The 22,926-nt window shown below is 41.0% G+C and overlaps 1 protein-coding gene across 1 annotated transcript in view; it reads left to right on the top strand.

Annotated features, from left to right (window-relative positions):
* Positions 1–22,926, top strand: part of POU6F2 (POU class 6 homeobox 2) — a 322,732-nt gene that overhangs the window by 222,441 nt on the left and 77,365 nt on the right. The window contains exon 5 of the mRNA XM_023751010.1: positions 7,957–7,974. Within this exon, the coding sequence (XP_023606778.1) occupies positions 7,957–7,974 (18 nt within the window). The remainder of the gene's footprint in view (positions 1–7,956; positions 7,975–22,926) is intronic.

Below are 22,926 nucleotides of genomic sequence, written 5' to 3'. Positions count from 1 at the left end.
CAATGTGAGAGAGAAACACCCATTGGTTGCCTCTCATATGGGCCCTGACTGAGGATCAAACCTGAAACCTAAGTATGTGCCCTGATCGGGAATTGAACCCACAACCTTTCTGGTATATGGGACAACTCTCCAACCAACTGAGCCACCCAGCCAGAGCTGGGCATCGGCATTTTTTAAGCTCCTCGGGCAATTCCAGTGTGGAGCCAGGGTTAAGAACAAGTACCTATGGTCCTGCAAGTAGGCCTCCAATTATTCATTTCTAAACTAGCAGATTCCTACCTCTTATTTAAACAAAATGTTTTTTACCCAAAGGGTTGGTTGCATGAGTTGGTGCTAACTTTACTGCTGCAATATAATAAAACTAGGTCTTGATTTCTAAAAAGAATGAGCCAGTGTTACTACAACCTTACTCCACCCCCAGATTCACAGCCCATCAGTGAATAAGAACAACCATGTCTGTACTTTGTCACTCATTCAAGCCTCTCCCAGACCCTGAAGTTGGGTTACTAGCCAATATTTACAGAAAAACTCAAACCTGGTGATTTGTTTTTGTTGTTGTTGTTGTTAATCCTCCCCCAAAGATATATTTTTTCCATTGATTTTTAAAGAGAGTGGAAGGGAGGGAGGAGAGAGAAAGAGAGAGAGAGAGAGAAACATTGATGTGAGAGAGGCACATCAATTGGTTGTCTCTTATAATGGGCTGAGGATCAAACCTACAAGCCAGGTACATACCAGGAATCAAACCCATGACCCTTAGGTGTGAGGGCTGACCTCTAACCACTGAGCACACTGGCCAGGGCTCAAACCTGGTGATTTATACTAAAAATATATAACTGAGAAGAGAAATAATCCTTTTGACTCTTTAACATCCTCTCCAAACAAGAACAGCTACTACTGATTGAGAGCTTATTCAATGTCCAACTGCTGCTAAATGTTGCCTCATCTAAACTATAGTAGGGCTTTCAAGCTTTATTTGCAGGCGAATCTCCTTGGGACCTTGGTAGATGTAGACTCTGATTCAGTAGTTCTGGGGTGAAGGGCCCACCCCAGATTCTGCTTCAATAACCAGCTCCTAGGTAATGCTGACGCTGCTGGTCCATTGCCCACCTCTACTCAATGAATCTTTGATAATCCTTCCGTGAGCTCCATTTTATAGATGAGGAAATTAGGGGTAAGGACCTATAAGATTCAAACCAAGATCTATCTGACATAAAACCTTGTCCACTGCACTAATCTGCCTCTTTTTAGTTTAGTTCTTTTTTTCATTGTGGGATTTCCATCTTTTAAAATAGATCACGTGACCTGGCTTCTTTTTCTTTAGTAAATATATTAGTTTTGTTGAAGCCATTTCTACCAAATTGAAACGCAAGCACAAAGAGATTAAAGTGGTCTGCAACCACCAACTAAGTAGAGCTGAGATGGCTGACAGGATCTCTGTGAGGAGTCCAAGCTCTCATTCCAATTTTCAGACCCAAGATTGCCTAGCTCTAGGACTGTGAAGACCACACCCTACCGACTAGTACATTCCCACCACCTTTCCTTCAGCAGTAAAAGTGCATTTGAGTCTGTCTGCTTCAGCAGGTGATGAGGGACTCCTTTATACCATCATTTCAACAGTCTTTTTCAGGAGCAATAGCCAAAAGAGTAGCAGAATCATCCTCCAAATGTAGAGGCCATCACAGTCAGAACATGGTCCCGCTTACCTGGCGAAAGACCCTGTAGTGTAGTTTGTAGACATTTTTACCCTTAGTCAGGGGTGTGGGAGGTGTGTACAAAATGATGTTAAGCATCTGTACTCCAGTCACATGTTTGTTTTCCAAAATGGCCATTCCTATTATAAGGGGGAATTTGCTTTATGGTTATTGGAAACTGTGCCATCATTGTAATGTTTTCTTCATAAAGTGAAAAAAAAAAGTCTTCAAAAACATCCACTCTTTTGAAGCTCCTGGTGGTTCCGTATTTCCTGTGAGTGGACATGTAGACCCGGTAACCCAGGCAAATCCTTCACACTTGCCCAAAGTCTGCAGGCACCAGATTGGACTGGCAGGTCCTGCTGAGTAGATGGCTTTAGGATAAAAATCTCATTAACGCCTTCATCCTCAAAGAACCGAAACCTAACAGAACGTGTACAAATATTAGCCACTAGGATTCATAAATACATGCCTGGTTGACCTAAAAGAAAACAAACTGGGAAAATAAACTCTTAAACCCTGTCAACGCCAATCCAACCAGTGGATGGCTGTGTGCTTGCATTAAAGGGGCCGGCTATGTATGTGCATGTGGACTTTAAATCTTCATAGTTATAAGTGTCTGTGTTCCATATCTGAGTGTACACATATTTGTTTATTTGAGATATACATATGCACGGATTTACTTAGAATCTTTTTTAGAAACACCAACTCAGGGATTCTGTCAAGAGTCCACTTATAGGGCTGTCCATGTAGTCTGGGCAGATCAGCGGAGTATGAGCGTGGGGGGTGGAATGACATTGTGTGGGGCTTTCCTTTTCCGCCCGGGACATGTTTTGAGAGAATGACTAAACAGTGCCGGAGATTATGAATTTGCTTAAGTGTGAGGGGCTGATTGCGGAGAGCAGCGCCAGCCCTCCCCCCGGGCGATTGACTGGGGCTGCAGGTCTTCACACTTGATGCCTGGATTTGACTCGGAAAGTCTGCCAAGTCTTTTACTGGGATATTTATCTTAATTAGATCTGAAAGACCTGCCACAGCAGAATAGTCACACCGATTAAAATGAAAAACAGGAGAAATTACTGATCAAATTAATCATAATGTCGGGTTACAGCTGTAGGTCTGATGTAATTTGCCACTCCAGTGAGTTACATCGGCCTGGCCCGGGAAAGGGAGCTGGCTTTAGCTGATCCGTAACACCCGCCCGCTCCAGGCAGCCTGGCAGGAGGCTGGCTCCATTCATTTTCTTGGCTTGCTCTGACCTCCCCGCTGCAACTAGAAACAAATCAGGCACCAAACAAATGGGGTGGGGGGAGGAAATATTCTCTTCTCCAAGCGACCGTACTATTTCAAAATGGTGAGCTTCTAAAACTTGGCTGGGCAGGCTGGGGGCTTTGTGCTTGTAGGGCGTTTTGCTTTGGGGTTTTTTTTCCCCCCACTTAACTTCCTTTTAGTTTTGCTCATGGTGACCTGACATTGATTACAGATGCAGAACGAGAATCAAAAGGTCAGAGGACAAAACCTTTGGCTCTAAGCAATGAGAAAAAAACCTTTAGAAAAATCTCCTTGCCAAAATGACTCTACAGCTGGGGCATGGATTGAAATAACCTGGAGTGTCACACAGGGGGGCAAAAACCTAGGCTGTAGTGAGTGAAGAGTTCCCAGGGAGGTATGGTCCTGGAATCTATCCCAACGTTTAAATAAGCACCACTTTATACCATACCACGTGTTTGGGGTAGGATGGGTGAAGGACACTATTTTTTTTTTAAAGAAACAAATGGGAGTCCAGATTCTTTTCCAAGTACAACCTTGACACTGAGTTGGGATTCATCATGACTGATTCAGTTTATGAAACACATCTCCTCATTAGGGACATAAAGAAAGGGCCCTAAAATGCCCCCTGTCTAGACATTCAATTGGGAATTCTCGAAAGGTAAAATTTAGGAGCAACGTAGGACTTTTCTCCAACCAGTTCTGCTTTATTGAGGAACTAGATCAGCCTCCCTGATGGGGAATCACCCTAAACCAGGGGATTGGGAAGGATCGGGGGAGGAGGCCTCATTCAATAGTCAACGGATGACTCTGTGGCACTAAGACTTTTCTTTTTGGTCATATGAGCTGTTGCCCAAATTTCACATATTTATTCCTGGACTAGATGTGCTCTTTTACCCCCAATCTGAAAGGCCCCTGTCCTCTCTCTATCTCATCAGGAATGAACAAGGTACGGTTTCTGAGGGATGTAGGCAGTCACAGAAAACCAAGTGCCTTGGCACTCAACAGTCAATACCTTCTGGACCTTTCTATGGACTATTTTGTGAGTGGTTATTATATTAGTTTAGTTGTTTTAACCAGAATTTTTTTAAAAAATTAAAAAGTAAGGCTATGCATTTTTTTCTTGAAGCTTCTGTTTTATATATAGAGAGAAAGTATATCTACATATAGACAGAAATATTTGTAACTTTTTGTATATATGTATGTGTTGGCTTTTATTGTAAAATATATTTCTTACTATGTGACATAGTAAGAAATATTTGAAAAACACTGCCTTGAAAGACAGCTATTTAGGAAGGCAGAGGTGGGAAGTCTTAGACATATAACAGCTCAGGAAGCAAATTTGTCAGTGTCCCAACGTATTAATTGTGATGATGAGCTCCTAAAAACTGAACACTGTACCAAACAGTCAAAAACAACCAAAACAGGCCCTGCCGCTGTGGCTCAGTTGGTTGAGCATTGTCCCAAGCACCAGGAGGTCACCAGCTCAATTCCTGGTCAGGGCACATGGCTGGGTTGCAGGATCGATCCCCAGTAGGAGGCAGCGAATTGATGTTCCTTTCTCATCAATGTTTCTATCTCTCTTCCTCCTCTTTCTGAAATCAATAAAACATTTTAAAGACAAGCAAAGAGAAACAAAACAGTAATGCCATCACTACCCCTACACACACACACACACACACACACACACACACACACACACACCCTGGACCAGATGGACGCTTTTATCCCCAATCTGAAAAGTCACATGAAATCGCTAGTTTAACAAACCTATTAAATTGAGAAAATAAATAATATATTAAAAGACGAAAATGTAGTCCCACAAAATGAGTAGATAATTCTAAAGAGAAAGAAAGGAGAGAAAATGGGAGGAAGGAAGCACAGGGCCCTAAACTGATTGAGGTCCCTAGAAGATTTATCAAGGGAAAAAGCTCTGTCCCCTGAGAGTTGCAAATCAGCAGCCAGGTGCATGGACCCTGGCCAGAAAAGCCTTGGGCTATCGGAGCTCCACATGCAAGGTGCCTAGAACTTTCCTCAGTTCTCCCACTTGGCCCCGGCCCAGGGCAGAGCTAGCACCCTGACCTGCTCTTCCCACTTTGTTTCTCCCTAATCCAATCCATTTTGCACACTACTGCCAAGCTAATCTTCCTAAAAGATGTTCATCCCAGCTGGTGTGGCTCAGTGATTGAGCATCAACTTATGAACCAGGAGGTCACCATTCGATTCCCAGTCAGGATACATACCTGGGTTTCGGGTTTGATATCCACCCAGTAGGGGGCATGCAGGAGGCAGCCAATCAATGATTCTCTCTCATCATTGATGTTTCTATCCTTCTCACTCTCTCCCTTCCTCTCTGAAATCAATAAAAGTGGACATATATATTGGATATATATGTGTGTGTGTGTGTGTGTGTGTGTGTGTGTGTGTGTGTTTAAATAACATTTTCACATCACCCTCATGCTCAAGCCCTTTTTTGACCTTTAACCTGGCCTTACTCTCCACCCTGCCTCCCACCTCCCTGTACTGTACTCAGCCTCTGTCGGTGCCTAATGTCCCTGTGCAGCCCACTGGCTCTGCTGCTGCTATGCCCACAGCCATGAGTGCCTGCTCTCCTCACCACTGGTCCCACATCACTTCCTTCACTTCCTACTCCTTCCACAAAGTGCCCACACCTGCCCAGCCCTCAGTAATTTCTCTGTTTTCTGATTGGGCACTTAGCATGTACAATTTGAGCCTTTTTTCATAGTTAACATGAACAAGGTTGTTATCTTATTTGAATTATAAGCCCCATAAGGACAGAAACTATGTCTCACACCTCTGTGTATCCCAGGACTATCAATAATTGTTGTAAATGATGTTTTCTCATTGAACAGCTACTCATTTCACAAACATGTAAGTGCCTGTTATCGGGCCATCTTAAATTTATTTGCAAAATTACTTGATAAAGATAATTACTAATAAGAGAAATGTCACCTATTTATTTTTACATTTAGAACAATTCCTGGCACATAGTAAGGACTATAAATAAATAGATCTTATATGACTACTAGAGGCCCGGTGCATGAAATTCATGCACAGGTACGGTCCCTAGGCCTGGCCTGTGATCAGGGCCATCTTCCCCGGCCGCCAGTAGCCGCCACCACCCACCTGCAGTTCCCTGTTCACCATCAGGGGATCAAAGCCTGCCGGCCAGGGGGAGAAACCAAGAGGTGGTCAGTGTGCCTCATAGCGATTGGTCGAGTGCTCATTCTGGTTGTTCTGCCATTCCGTTGATTTGCATATTACTCTTTTACATATATATAGATGATTCCTCGGAAATTGTTTTAGCCCCATTGTTCTTTACACTATCTTCTCAATGGCCTTTGGGAAATGCAGACTTGATTTAGACTGCTTTAAATCCGCTTCTTTCATTTGGGAAGAAATGTACATAAACTGTACATCAAAATAAGGACCATCATGTTCTAACTAACCTCCTTTTTCCTTTTCCCCCCACCATTTCAACACATTTGGTGGTTCTTGACATTCAGAATATAATAGAGAGAGGAGCAAGCCTTCTTAACAGAGTGTAGATCTGATTCACCTGTGAGTTAAATCATATTTTTCCAAAACATAAACGTGCTATAAAGTAGGTAGGCCCAAGGGAAATAGCAGTGGCTCTCTCCCCGTGGGAGCACCTCTAACCCCACCTGACATGCTCTGGCTGCCGGACCCCGCTGGTAACTGGAGAAATGCATATAGACTCGCCCAGTAGAAAATGATGACCCAGTTAAAAGATAAAAATACTGTTGAGCGTTTAACATGTGCTAGGCACTGTGCTAGTCATTGTGTATGTGTTTCCTACTTAGGCCTTAATATCACCTACAGGAGGTAGGAACCCAGGTTCGGAGAAGCTGGAACCTACCGGAGGCCCACAGCTTGTCAGGGGTGCACCTGGGATTTGAGCCCCGTCTCTGCACACGCCCTTTCAACTGGGCCGTCTCTGTATATGTCTGCTGCCCAGTGTAGTTACTAACAGCACTCATTTCACTCTCAAAACTGTTCTGGTTTGGGCAGTAAATTATGTGGGTAACTTTTCATGCTCCCTGTGCCACCTCCAGCATTTATGCAAACTGTCCCCACCTGATTTCACTTCACTAAACATCACAAAAACTAAGGCATTTGCATTTGCATTTCCTCTTAATATACTGAAAAGATGGAAATGGTGATTATTATAAACATATTGTATTCTCTCTACTGGACAACTTAACTAATCATTTTTCAAAATGTGATCCTACTTGAGACAAGAAAATCCTTGGATGAAGGGCAACAGGAGACATCCCCTTCTTCCAAATCGTTTGGTAAAACCTGACAGGAATACTTCTAGGAACCTGGCTGAGGTGACCAACACCATGCTAGCAGAATTATAATTTAGAGTGGGGAGGTTCCCTCACAAAAAAAAATGGTGTTCAGTAAGGAGAGGGAAAGATATCTCACACACACACACACACACACACACACACACACACACGAGTAGAACTAATGATGTTTTTAAATCTCAGGATGAACAAGAGTCAAAAATGCAATGTTATTAAAAGGTTTGCAGGTGACATGAGGGGAAGGGGGCCAAGGTTTCATAAACAAGGTGGGAGCTCCCGCCTCTCTCTTAGGTGGCCCAGAGGGTGCTTCAGAGCAGTCATGATTACCAGGATGGCCACACATTAGACATGGGAGATTTCTCCAACAAATAAATTATAAGATACAGAGAGAAAGGGAGAAGGAGAAGAAGGGCTGGGGGATTTCAACCTATAGATCAAAGACCCAGTACCCAATCTCATTATGTGGACCTTATTTAGATTACAATTCAAGCCAACTGTAAAAAAGAAAGAGTATGGCCCAACCACTGTGACTCCGTGGTTGAGCATCGACCTATGAAACAGGAGATCACGGTTCGATTCTCAGTCAGGGCACATGCTTGGGTTGTGGGTTCGATCCCCAGTGTGGGGTGTGCAGGAGGCAGCTGATCAATGATTCTCTCTCATCATTGATGTTTCTATCTCTCTCTCCCTCACCCTTCCTCTCTGAAATTAAAAAAAAAGAGTATGAAATTTATAAGACAATTGGAAATGTGACCACTGACTAGATATCTGATGATATTAAGGGACTATAATATTAGGAGCAATAATGGTATATAGTTGGTTTTTTTAAGAGTATTATTGAAGTATTTTTTAAGAGTATTACTGAAATACAAATAAAATGATCAGATGTCTGGAATTTTTCTAAAATGACATCTATGGGAGGGGAAAAATAATATGAATGGGGTGGGTTGGATGGGGTACCAATGAAAGGAGATTCACTATGAGTTGACAATTACTGAAGCTGAGTGATGGGTCCATGGGAGTTAATTATAGTATTGTGTCTTCTTTTATATGTGTTTACTATTTTCCATAAGAAAAAATTAAAGAAAATGTTTTAGTCACCTGGGGATTCTTTCATAATATAGATTACCCTTATTCAAGCCAAGAACTACAAAATCAGAATCCCTAGGGTAAAGCCAGAGATTTTGATGATCAACAGATTTGAGAACTCCTGCTCTAAAGAATAATAAACAATTTATTAGTTCAAGATAGGTTAGTTAAGGCTCAGGAGCAATACACACACAAAAATGGTTAATTGGTTCAGTATATTTAAGACGTGAGGGTTTTCAACTGAAAGATTAAATAACAGAAAATGATTGTTAATATCTGAGGAATTAAAGAGTGGAGAAGGTAATATAAAACTAAAATTAGGAAATGTATTTTTAATTCTCAAAAAGAAAAAAAATGGGAGGACTTCCTATTCAATAAGATAGATTGAATAAGTGTGCTTATTTCTACACCCTCCTAAAACCCCACTAAAATGACATTAAGAGAAAAAAATTTTTAAATGGAGACAAGACAACAGCAGACAAGTAATGTCAACAAACATTTGGAAAAGCAGGTGGAGGAATTAACCAAGCTGAAAAAACTAAATACCAAGGGCCAGAGAGAGGGACACAATGAGAAGCAAGGCAACATTGGAACCCCAAAAATCGTGGGGGTTGGAGACACCAGCTGCTATGGAAAATGAGAAGGGGAAGGCATGTTGCTGAAAGTAGGGGATAGGTTAGTGACAGCATAATGAATAGTTAGACCCTCAGCTCTCTCTCCAGCAGCCGTGTACATGAGAAATTGAGAAACTCTACACCTGGAGACATCAGGTATAGCTATATGCTGGGGAGAACTCCTTACTCATGACCATGGAATGGAGGGAAACTTTACATCCTGAGGCCTGCCCTCATTGGGACACTCAGATTATATATACAGGCATTCAAGTAAGCAAGCATCCTCCTACCTCCCGACCTCACCGCCCCGCCCCACCCCACCCCTAGGTAGTTGTGGGATTCTTCTCTGAAAAAACTCCCCAGCTAATCAGAGAGGAAAGACTCATTTATTGATATTTGGGGTCTCCAACAACATAGTCAGGTCACTGCCTTATTCTTATATAAAAAATAACAACAAAGAAGGAATAGATGTTTAAGGAATGCCTTTGTCTGAAACCAAAAAACAAAATAAACTGGAGAGTAAAAGGAATTCACAGGAAACAGGGACAACACAAGAGGGTGAAAAACTTCATTAAAAACCTAGGCTTGGTTTAGTGCATGGTGAGTCACTCACCTCTACGTCCTTCAAACCTAACACAGAACCTAGAACATGCTACGTAATAAATGTGGCTAATTGCATGCTGTGATGTTCTCAAATTAGTTTGCTCCTTCAGATGACTCCCACAAGGAAATGGGTGTTGTTGTTTTTTCTAGACTTAGTAGCCAAGGATGGAGAAGGAAACGAATAAGGAATAAGCGTCCAACACTGTGTCAGACTGTATATGAAGGATTTCCCCATCTCCACTGTTAGTTCTGAAAAGCAAGGTACCACTTCTAAGTCTCATTGCTATTTGGCCTCGGGTTAGGCTGGAATGTTGAGAGAAACATTATCTCACTCAATAAAATGCTCCTAACATTTGAACATTCTGTGGATTTATTATAGAAAAATTATAAATGTTCATAGTTTGTGGGGTTTCCTACCAAAACTATAAACAGCCTTTGTATTGAAATATTTTTAATGTAAAGTATCTGCTCTCAGCCCCAATTTATGGAAATGGGAAAATAGGTATATTGCAGGCTTTAATTGCTTAAATTATCACATTCTTAGACCAAAGAGACAGAGAGAAATAGAAAAAAAAATAGGAGAATAAAGTTTTATTTTTCAGATACCTGGTGCTTTCTGTAACGGCTGATCAGAGTACTACCAAATGCATTGATGAAAGGTTTCCCAAAGTTAATTTTTCTCATACTACAATAACCAAATTTGCTTTAACACTTGAAAAGATCCATCCATACTAAAAGGAATCAGTTGCTTAATCCTAAAATTAAAGGTTATTGAATGCAAGAGAAAATAATTACATGCTCAAAGTATGGAAAAAAGAAAACTTTTTTTAATATGTAGGTATTTGTATAATTAAAGACTAATCAAGCATGAAGGACTGCTGACTAAACCAGAAAATGAGATTGTTGGCAAGCAATATTGTAATGTAAATGCCATTTTTATTTAACTACTGAGAAGCTGGAGAAATGATATCCTGAACCGATTAAAAGCAAACAGCATTGATAATAAATATTTATCAGATTCCAGATGCAACAGAGGATTTTTATATATTATGTGCAAGATTTGTTTGCACTGAAGTATTTGAGTACTTTTTAAGGGAGTAGTTAATATCCTCATTTAGAACTGCATTTTCAGATGTGAAATATTAACTAAGAGAAAGTGTCCCTTTTGAGATATACCACCCACAATGTAGTTATCTATTAATTAGGATTTTGTAAATTGGTATTACTTAGTATTAGGCGAAAACTTTGTAACAAATACACTATATATATTCTTGGAGATGAGATACAAGCCATACACAGTTGTTAAAACAACCAAAAAAAAGCGTCAAATGTAAACAATTTCTCTAAATTTCAGGTACACAGTTTAGAGTAGAAAGAGTAGAAACTTTGAAGTCATATACAAACACTTGGAGACTTTCTACAACTGTGAAATACTACATGGTGCACTCAATTTGTCATGAGGATTAAATAACATAGATAAAGCACCTTTCAGTACCTAGGACTTAATACTCACTTAGTGAATCTTAGTTTTGCTCCCTTTCTCCCCTCTCCTCTGCTGACTAAATTCAGTCTGACCACTCACATGTCTGTTCTCATGGAGGCTATGTTGCCTCTGGAGACCCTGCTAAGACATCCAATTCTGCATTCTTGGTAAGCACAGAGAGCCTGACAGGATGTGACCTGCCAGCATTCCTGAGATAGGCATAGAGTCCAAAGGGGGGAGAGTCTTTTCTCATGGCTGAAGGAAACTCAAAAATTCAACAGCTTATCACGAGGGACGAAAGATTTTTATCTAATGACGCCCTCACTATAAAATTTACTTTCTGTTTGTATGTGGTGATTTTCCTGTGTTCAGCTGTGCTCAGCCCTGATTTGTCTTATAAGTCAGGAGTTGCTGCATAAAGGTAGGTATGAGCAGACTTCTTAATACTAATAAAAATATGAATTAAGTAATCAAAAGTCACTTTTATTATTTTACTAGAGGCTCGGTGCACAAAAATCGTGCACGGGTAGGGTCCCTAGGCCTGGCCAGCGATCAGGGCCAATCGGGGCCTTCCAGCTGCGGGCCAGGGCCTCCCTTCATTCCCCATCGCCCCCTGATGGTCAACACATGTCATAGCGAGCAATTGAACTCCCAGTCTTCCAGTCAAACTCCCGAGGGGAAACTTTGCATATTAGCCTTTCATGTATATAGATTTTAATGAATTCATTGGGGTGGCATTGGATAATAAAATTATATAGGCTTGAGGTGTACAATTCTATAATACATCATCTGTATATTGTAGTGTGTGTTCACCAACCCAAGTCAAGACTCCTTCCATCACCATTTATCTCCACTTTACCCTCTTCTACCTCGCCTCACACCCTTCCCCTCTGGTAATCACCAGGCTGTTGTCTGTGTCTATGAGCTTTTTTTTTTTCTTTGCTTAATCCATTCACCTTTTTCACCCATCTCCCAAACCCCTCCCCTCTGACAGCTGTCAGTCTATTCTGTGTCTCTATCAGCCTGTTTCTTAGTTTATTTTGTTCATTAGATTCCACATATAAGTGTAATCAAATGATACTTGTCTTTCTCTGACTGGCTTATTTCACTTAGCATAATTCTCTCCAGGTCCATCCATACTGTCCCAAAGAATAAGATTTTCTTCTTATTTATGGCCAAGTTATATTGCATCGTGTAAATGTACCATGGCTTTTTTTATCCACTCATCTACTAATGGACACTTGGGCTGCTTCCAAATGTGGCTATTGTAAATAACACTGCAATGAACATAGGGGTGCATCTATTCTTTCAAATTAGTGTTTCAGATTTCTTCGGATATATTCCTAGAAGTGGAATCACTAGGTCATAAGGCTGCTCCATTTTTAATTTTTTTAGGTAACTCCATACAGCTTTCCACAGTGGCTGCACCAGTCTGCATTCCCACCAGCAGTGCACTAGGGTTCCCTATTCTCCACATCCTCACCAACACTTGTTGTTTGTTGATTTATTGATGATAGCCATCCTCACAGGTGTGAGGTTGTAGTTTTACTTTGCATTTCTCTGATAATTAGTGACGTTGAGCATCTTTTCATATGGCCATCTCTGTGTCCTCTTTGGAGAAGTGTCTATTCAGGTCCTTTGCCCATTTTTTAATTAGATTTTTTGGTGTTACATTTTATAAGTTCTTTATAAATGTTGGTCATTAACTCCTTATCAGATGTATCATTGGCAAATATGTTCTCTCATTCAGTCTTTTCATTTTGTTGATGGTTTCCTTTGCTGTGCAAAACTTTTTAGTTTGATGTAGTCCTGTTTGTTTATTTTTTTCTTTTGTCTCCTTTGCCTGAGATGTTTCAGAAAAATTATTGCTACGAGAAATGTCCAAGATTTTACTGACTATGTTTTCTAGGATTTTTATGGTTTCAAATCTAACATTTAAATCTTTAATCCATTTTGAGTTTATTCTTGTATATTGTGTAAAAAGGTGGAACTCGTTTTATTTTTTATATTTTTATCCATACAATTTTTCCAATATTATTTATTGCATAAACTATCTTTACCTCATTGTATGTTTTTGCCTCCTTTGTCAAATATTAATTGACTATAAAGGCAGGTGTTTATTTCTTGGTTTTCTATTCTGTTCCATTGATCTATATGTCTGTATTTTGTTTGTTTGTTTGTTTGTTTGTTTGTTAATCCTCACCCAAGGATATTTCTTCCCTTTGATTTTTAGAGAGAGCAGAAGGGAGGGATGGAGGGGGGGGAAGGGAGAAAGAGAAGAAGAAGAGAGAGAGAGAGAGAGAGAGAGAGAGAGAGAGAGAAAGAGGAAGAGGAAGAGGAAGAGGAAGAGGAAGAGAAAGAGAAAGAGAAAGAGAAAGAGAAAGAGAAAGAGAAAGAGAAAGAGAAAGAGGAAGAGAAAGAGAAAGAGAAAGAGAAAGAGAGAAACATCAATGTGAGAGAGACACATCAATTAGTTGCCTCCCACATGCACCTCAACCAGGGCCAGGAATCAAACCTGCAACCCAGGTATGTGCCCTTGACTGGAAACACGTGAAAATGAAAACACAAGAACCCAAAATCTATAGAACACAGTGAAAGCAGTTCTAAGAGAGATATTCATAACATTATAAGCCTTCCTCAGAAACAAGAAAAAGCTCAAATAAACAATCTAACTTTACACTTAAAGAAACTAGAAAAAGAACAACAAACAAAACTCAAAGTGAGGGGAAGGGAAAAAAGATCAGAGCAGAAATATAGAAAATAGAGTCTAAAAAAAACAATACAAAAGTCCCAAGGCACCTTGAGATATGCTTCACCTGCCTCCACCTGTTAGCTGCCTGTTAGGCTCAGTCACTGGAAGAGCTTCTAGTGGTACTCAAGTGGCAGGAGGTAGGTTCTCAGTGAGTCACCATGTAGGGGGCAAGTGATGTTCACCAGACTGATACAGGTTCAAACTCAGTGCCATTCCTAGGTCTGAGGCCACTCAGCAAATTTCCCAGGTTATACCAAGTCTAGCTGCCACCCACTGAGTGTTTGTCCACCTTGATCACCTGAGCTGGGTACTACAGGAATGTCCCTTATGTGGACCCTCTTGTTGTCATTGGGTCTTGATTTTTATTGGCCTATTTGTCCCTGGGGTCAACTCTCAGGCTGGCTGACTGTGAGGATCGGGGAGTCATCAGTATGAGGCCAGCAGATTGTATCAGGTCCAAACAGACCAAGATTTGGCCATGTCAAGGGAGGGCTCTGCACTGCTGAGGCATGTGAGGGGGAAATGGCCCCTGTCCCAGAGTCACACCGTTCAGTCTGTCCCGGATTCTGCCAGGAACCCAGTCTCAGCAGAGCAGGGACACCAGTAGTCGTAAGGATGAGGATAGTGGATCTCCCAGGAAGGGGAGGTGCCAGTCAGGTTTGGGGGATGGTGGGGGTAATGGCCCCCACCCCAAAGACATACAATTTAGTCGCTGACAACCCCTGAGTCTGCCCAGACCTCTACACCCTGGCTCAGGCAGCTGACTTCTCAGCAGAGCACAAACTCTGCAGGTGGGTCTATAGGAGTCCAGAGGATGGAGCTGTTGCTTTCTCCCAGGCTGATGCCATATGGAGAGTGCTTCACCCAGGAAAGGTGATGTCTGCAGTTGGGAGAGGAACTAAGCACAGGTATCTTGGCCACTGTCCTTTTAATTCTCTCCCCAGAGTCACAAACCCCAGTCTCTCCTCACTGGGCTCTAGTCCGCTCTGCCCTCCCTTAGCTGGAGCCCAGAATGAGTGGCTGCAAATGAGACTTTGTTTGTTGACCCTTTAAGAGGGCACCTGTGTCTCTAGCAGACTCCTGACTTTCGCTGCAGACAGAATCCCTGCTGGTTTCCAAAGCTAGAGGTTATGTGGGCACCTCTCTGGCTCTAATGCTCTGGGGGGGGGGTATTGGGTTACGGTTGAGACCACAGGCTTCTCAGGGGGAACCTTTGCAACTGATCTGTCCTTTGGGAACCTCAGCTACTTCCCGTGGGAGTGGGGTCAGCTCTTTTCATGTCTCCGCCCTCCCTACCAGTCTCAATGTGGCTTCTTCTGTGGATCCTTGGTTATAAGACTTCTGTTCAGCTACACTTCCATTGGTTATTCAGGTCGATTGTTGTATAATTTAGTTGTAACTCCAGTTTGGTCCTGGAAGGAGGTGAGTGTACCTTCTGCCTACTCCACTGCCATCTTGGATCTCTCAAAGGTAGCTTTTAAAACTGTTGTACACAGCAAGTATGCTGCTTTCTCTCCACCACATGGCCTAATTATAGGTAAGTTTTCAGGAGAAGAGGCAAAACTTGTTATTTGACCTTCAAAAACTATGGGAGATTTACTCTTAGGTTTCTGTCAGTTTGACTGCTTCTGTTTCTTTTGGGTGTCCTGCATATTGCATGTGATCCAGACGTTGAAAGCTTGTGGGCCCACTAAAGTGCACTTGGGTTTTCAGAAACAAGTTATTTTTTTTTATTTTTTTTAAAATATATTTTATTGATTTTTTACAGAGAGGAAGGGAGAAAGATAGTCAGAAACATCGATGAGAGAGAAACACCGATCAGCTGCCTCCTGCACACCCCCTACTGGGGATGTGCCCGCAACCCAGGTACATGCCCTTGATCGGAATCGAACCTGGGACCCTTCAGTCCACAGGCCGACGCTCGATCCACTGAGCCAAACCGGTTTCGGCCAGAAACAAGTTATTGAATGACAGTATAGTAACCTTCTGGCATGCTGCTGGAAATTTTTATTTACTTTATTTTCTACTTAATGCGGTAGTAACGTGCTTGTTTTCTGAAGACTGCAGAGCATATTAAATGACAGTTCAAAAAACATTTTAAAATGTAATCTTTCTCTTTTTTATGTAACTTACTTTGAGAGTCAGGAAACATTATAAGTTGTGTTTTTCCCACTGCTTGACCCTACTCACAGTTTGAAGAGGTCACGGTGAAATTGTGAGTTCTCAAATCTGAAGAAAAAACACCCACCAATGTTTGAGCTCTAGTTTTAGAAAGAACCTGAGACTATTTACAGAATATTGAGCATCTACCGATGTCAAGCACTATTCTTGGAGCTAGAACAAGAATCCGAGATATGTACAATTAAAAAAATCAAGTAAACACTTAAACATATAGCGTATCAAACGCTGCTACCTGCTATGGGGCAATAATAAATGGGGTCAAAGGGAAAGAAAGTGCCTGAGAAGGGGCCACTATCTGACAGAGGTTGATCAGAGAAGGCATCTCTGTTGGAACAGGAGGCCTATCAGGAGAGAACCTGCCCATGCAGGAAAGGTGTGCACTCCACAGGTGGAGACGAGTGCAAAGCCCGCAGGCTGAAGGACGCTGGGCAAGTTCAGGGAAGAGCAGAGAGAGCAGCAAGGCTGGAGCCGAGCAGGTGAGGACAGAGCACAGCAGATGGGGTCAGAGAGGAAGCAGGGGCAGGATCATCTGTGGTCTCCTAGGCCACTGTCACGACTCTTACTATCACTCTGAATGAAACAGGAAGCCCCGTAGATGCTATGGAGAGAATAGAAAGTGGGGAAAAGTAGGTTTACATTTGTGAATACATGAAGCACAGTTTATTCTTATATTATTGTTTATTAATTATTGAATTATCTTCCATACAAACAACTATAAACCTACTTTTGCACCACCCTGCAGACTGGATGGTCAAGAGCAGAAACAGGAAGTCCAGTTAGGAGGCAATAAATCAGATTGGATAATGATGGTTTGCACCAGGCTGGATGTAGTGGAGATGGTGAGAAGTAAGCAGACTCTGTATATATTTTGAAGGAAGAGATGACAGGATCTGCTGATGGATTGACTTTTGGGTGCAAGAAAAAGAGAGGAGTCAAAGTCATCTCCAATGATTCTGACCTATACAACTAGAAGTGTGAAGTTCCTCATTTATTGAGATGGGAGAGACTATGCATGTTTGGGCACATCTTTTGTTTTTACCATTTTAGCTTTGGACAAGTTATGTTTAAGGGACCACTACAGGTTTGAGAGGATATGTTAAGGGAGCAGTTGGGTAATCAAGTTCTGGAGAAAGATCCATGCTGGAGATATAAATTTGGGAGTTCATTTAAATACTGCTGGTATTTAAAGCCTTGAGCCTGGTTAAGATCATCCAAACACTGAGCAAAGATAGAAAAGAGGTTCACGCACTGAGCCCTAGACAACCCCAACATTAAAGAATTCCTGTGGAGGACCCTGGCCAGTGTTTCTAAGTGGTTAGAGCGTCATCCCATGCACCGAAGGGTCAAGGATTTGATTCCCAATCAAGGGCATGTATCTGGGTTGCAGATTCAATCCCAGCCCCAGTTGGGGCACATAAGGGAGGCAACCAATCAATGTGTATCTCTCACGTCTATGTTTCCCTCTCTCTTCTTCTTTCTTTCTCTTTTTCCCTCTTTCTCCCTCCCTCCTTTCTACTCTCTGTAAAAATCAATGGGGAAAATATCCTTGGGTGAGGATTAATGAAACAAAACAAAAAAAGAATTCCTGTGGAGGAAGAGAAATTGGCCAAGGAGACTAAGAAGAGGGGCCAGTGAGGTAGGAAAAGGGGGCATCCGGAAGCCACAGTAAATCAGGTGCTTTAAGGAGAAAATGATCAACTGTGTCAGCTTTTGGTAGGTGAAGTAAGAGGAGGCTGAGCACTAACATTGGAGCGCCTGGAGGTAAGTAGTGGCCTTGGGAAGGGCTTCAGTGAGGTGGTGGTGATGAGTTAGAGTGCTTAAAATGGATTCAAAAAAGATACGAACGAAGCATCGGAGACATCAGGAATAGACAAGTCTTAATTGCACATATTGTTCCTTAGAAGGCAATTAGTATTATTTTGGATTCTTCCCTTGATACATGTCTTTTATTATGTCATTGCATTGCAAAGTCATCATTTCCAATTGAAAGTTTATGTGGCAGCTTCTCAATTGGGAACCTAAATGGATTTTGAAATAAGGAAATTTCCTTTTTTATTTTTTATTAAGATGTGAAAAATGCTGATGTAGCTACAGTTTGATTTTGGAAAATGTACCTATTCCAAATACCTGTAGAATGCAGATCTTGTTTTAACATTTGACAACACAAGAAATGAATAGAATAACTTGGCATTACTAATGATTCGGGAAATAACATTAGGTGACTAAATGACTTATTATAGTATAAGTTCCACATAAAAGCACGGTTCTGTCTTGTAATTGTAAGTTGAATTCATTAAGAAACATTTTCAAATCTGCAGCAAAAGCTAATTTCCAAAGCTATCCAGTAGTCTGGAAAAAAGAAAAAGAAAGAAAGAAAGAAAGAAAGAGAGAAAGAGAGAAAGAGAGAAAGAAGGAAGGAAGGAAGGAAGGAAGGAAGGAAAGAGAGAAAGAGAGAAAGAGAGAAAGAGAGAAAGAGAGAAAGAAAGAAAGAAAGAAAGAAAGAAAGAAAGAAAAGAAAAGAAAAGAAAAGAAAAGAAAAGAAAAGAAAAGAAAAGAAAAGAAAAGAAAAGAAAAGAAAAGAAAAGAAAAGAAAAGAAAAGAAAAGAAAAGAAAAGAAAAGAAAAGAAAAAGAAAAGAAAAGAAGGAAGAAAGAAAGAAAGTCCAGGTATTTTGCTGTGAATAGAAGCAAAAGTGAGGTAGCTGGAAAGATATGGGGTTAAGATAAGATTTTGTTTAGCTTTGTTTTATAAGATAAAAACTGAAACTTTGTATTTATGTGCAGTTCATAGAGCTGCTGTGGATAGGGGAAATTTGATTTAATTGGCAGTCTGCTCTTGATTAGTTGAGGAGAGGCTCTATTGCACTAGTGTATAGGCCTCTTTAGTTGTAGCTCAATGTGCTCGCCTATCAGAACAAAACATACGTAGATGAAACACAAACATAGATGTTTTTACAAGGGTATTTACAGCAATGAAATGATCTAGAAGTCCTTTTCTGATCCATTCTTCTTTCTCAGTGAACTAAGGATGAAGGTCAACAGCTGAGAGCAATAATGGGCAAGGAGGTACTGGAGGTCTGAAGAGAAATGAGAAGATGTAAAATGGTCTTTCTAGAGAGGGGGAGAGTGAGCTGACCTGGGAAATGTCATAGGCTTGCAAGGTGGTAACAAGGGTCTGTCTACATAAGGTTAATGGTTCTGTATTTAAAGTGAGGCAACTAAGCACAGTATGAGGTTTTCTCCAGCCAAGTTCATCTGTGTGGGTGTAGGCACAGAGGAAAAAGAAAGTTGGACCATGAAATCTAAGCTGAGTAAGGAAAAAAGGACTCAAGACAGGGAGGTGAGGATAGTAGAAAGGTGGTAGGATTTATGGATTATGGATTCCAGTGAGATAAAAGAGTTGTTGGAGTTTGAAGTACTAGAGGGAATGAGCTAGAAACATAGGTAGGAGAGGCCAGAGAGTAGGATGCTTATAACTGAGGTGATGAAAGGGGTGTGGTTATTGGACAATACCAGAGTGTGACCTTCAGAGAGATGGCTGAGGTAAGGTGAAGGACACGCTCATTAGAGAGCAGCAAGTCGAACAACTAAGAGGCCAGGGTATCAGAAGAATACAAAAATTGTATGTGTGCGCACACACATACACACACACTCACACACACAGCAGTTTTGATTCCACAGAGAGTAACAGAGAGTCAGGAGCAACAACTTCAAGGCATGAAGTGGAGTAATACTTAGAGATCTATAGCTTATTGCAACAGTGGGTAGCAAGTGGTATATTCTGAGGACATGAGCTTCAAAGCTGGGGTTTTAAGGAGATTGGAGGGTGCATGGCCTGAGAGCACAAATGAGAAGCAAGCAGGACACTACCCTGCCTCCAGGCCCAGAGACTCCAGGAATAGTAGACAGCAGCCTCCAGCTCTGAAGTCTTCAGGGAAGCAGTACCCTCAGGGGAGAGCCAGATTTCTGTGGGGGCGAAAAGGTGACAAACACAAATAAGGATATAGGATAGAAGACTTACTCCTAGTGGCCTCCGACACAGGCTATGAAGGGAGTTTTGAGAGCCCAGAGGACACAGGAGTGAGGATTTTTTCAGAAGTACCAAGTTTGGGGACTTATTATCACTCCCAAAGATAGAGATGGAGACTAGGAGAGGGCCAATATTTTGAAAATCACAAGGAGGTTTTTGGGCCGTGTTCACTCATGCCAAACACTTAATCAAAAAATATATATATTGATTAATCAGAAAATTCTGATGTGTTTAAATTGTAATCTTTAATTTTAAATTAAAACATTCAAATGTATAATGAACTGGGAAGCCACTTATCTAATAGGTACCCATTACATGAAAATAAACATGAGAAGGCATGTACTTTTAAAAACACCTAATGGAAGAATATCAGGATAGTACAGGAACATCTTTGATATCCATTACCCTCAAAGAAATAAGTTTCTGTTGATAGCTGAGTTTTCCCAGAAAAGCTAAGGGTTAAACCTTTTAGTGCTATAACTATAAAACTTCTAAAATGAAAATAATTTCAAAGCATTTTACTCCCATCCCCTGTGTTCTTAACCACAGTATCACAGTAATAAAAATCTTCTATTTGTATCATTCCTTGTGGTTTACAAAGTACTTTCACAAACATTATCTTATATTATCCTCCAATATCCTGGTGAAGTAGGCATATCAGAGATTTGACAGATTGGTGAGATGGACAGTCACAGGATGTGAATTTCCCCGATGTATATGAAAGAGAACATAATTGCTGCTTCCTGAGGACTCTGGGCTGTTTTTGTCTATATAGATTTTAAAGATGTTCCCAGAAGGCAAGAATCACATGCTATATAAGAGAACATAATGAAGGATCAAACTGTGTGGGCAGATAGCAAGGGCCCTCCGAGATCCAAAGAGGTGCCAGATGGGGGCTGGAATGTCTGCGAGGACCTGCAGAGGCAGAGGACCTTACGCAGAGCAGAATTCAGAAGGGCAAGAAGAGCCAGAGATACAGTAAGCTTGCTCCTGGGCACCTGCATCAGCAGCAGTTATTCGGTTGTATATCTTTATTTTGCTGCAGATTGTACCATTGCCTTGTTCAAATGTTCCTTTTTCCCATCACTCACCCTCCCACTTAAATTAGTCTCTGTGATGATTAATGTATGTGTCTACTTGACTGGGCATCATGTCCAGATATGTGGCCAAAAATTATTGTGGGTGTTTCTGTGACCGTATTTTTTAATGATATTTACACTTAAATCAGTGGAATTTCAGTAAATCGGATTGCCCTCCATAATGTGGGTGGGCCACATCCGATCAGTTGAAGGCCTAAATAAAACAAAAGGCTGACTTCCCCTGAGCAAGAGGGAATTCTTTAGCAGACAGCCTTCAAACTTGAACTTCAACATTAGCTCTTCTCTCTATCTCCAGCCTGCTGACCTTCCCTGTACATTTTGGACTTGCCAGCTTCTGTATTCTCATGAACCTATCCCTTAAAATAAATGTCTCTCTCTTTCTGTAAGAAACACACACACACTATTAGTACCACTTTTCTGTAGAATCCTGACTAATACTGTATCTTTGTCATAAATTACATGAATTTTCAGAAAGACAAAGGAGATTCAATTCTCCTTGGCAGAGAATGGACCTGTGTAGTGGGTGAAGAAATTAGGTCGGTCCAAAGATGTTCCTGTTGCAAAAGAAGCCGGACCCTGGGGAGGGATTCTCAAAGTTCAGCCTGAGAATAACCAAGTCACAGAGCATAAAGGCCCTGTCTTTCAACCTTCACAGCTCTACTCAAAAGCAGTTCACCAGTTATCATGTCACCTGTACAGGTTTTACCCTTGAGCCAGTTCTGTGGCTTCCCTAAAACCTGTGGTCACCTTCTGCCAAACATTCAATCAATGTGAACCATTGATCCACTACTTCTAACTAGTTCAGCTCTCCAACCACAGGCTCATTGCTATAGTGCCGGAGATGGCAAAGATTTCATGTAAAGGGCCAAATAGTAAATATTTTAGACATTGTGTGTTGAGGGGCAAAATTGAAGACATTCTTTTTGTATTAATATAACAAAAGAAACTAAATTTCCATACATTTTTTATTGATGAAATTTAAAATATAATAATAGTAACTGAGTAAAGCTTTTGTAATACAGGTAACTAATGAGAAGAGTGAAATTCTCTGGGGGGTATTTTATATATTATATATGAAGATTTGTAATAAATACATTTATTACATATAAAGATACATATAATAAATATTAAATATATATAAAAATATTTATTTTATGGAATTGGCTCATGTGATTATGGAAGACAACAAGTCCAAAATCTGAAGAGCCAATTCCCCAGTGAGAGTTCAAGGCCTACAGGCAAGAGTATTCCCTCCTCCTTAGGGGAGGGTCAGCCTTTTGTTCTGTTCAGGCCTTTACTTGATTGAATGAGAGCAGTCTTGTTCACTCAAAGTCCACCCATTTAAATGAAATGTAAATCTCACCTAAAAACATAGAAACATCCAGAATAATGTGTGTGAGCAAGTAATCTAGACAAGCTGACACATAACACTAGCTATCACAGGGGAATAACATTTTACTTAACTGGGATTCAGAATTAGTGGTTCTCCTCATCAAATAAATTGCAAATGTTAGCTCATGAACCATAAAAAAACAAGCTGATGGGCAGATTTGGCCTGTGAACGGTAGTTTGCCAACCCTTGCTACAGAGTGATATTTTAATGATCATCATAATAGTTATGCCCTTAAAAATAAGTACAGTGTACAGTTAGGAAAAGGAAGCTACAGCCTAACTGCATGGGTTAGAGTTCTGACTGTCTTGCCTAGTAGCTGCATGATCTTAGGCACTCTGTTTAGCCCTTCTATACTTGTTTGCTCCCTT

The sequence above is a fragment of the Myotis lucifugus genome, unplaced genomic scaffold (genome assembly GCF_000147115.1).
Source record: "Myotis lucifugus unplaced genomic scaffold, Myoluc2.0 scaffold_18, whole genome shotgun sequence".
Taxonomy (NCBI): Eukaryota; Metazoa; Chordata; class Mammalia; order Chiroptera; family Vespertilionidae; genus Myotis; species Myotis lucifugus.
The sequence above is the reverse complement of the archived record's forward strand: the minus strand, read 5'-3'. Positions and strand labels throughout refer to the sequence as shown.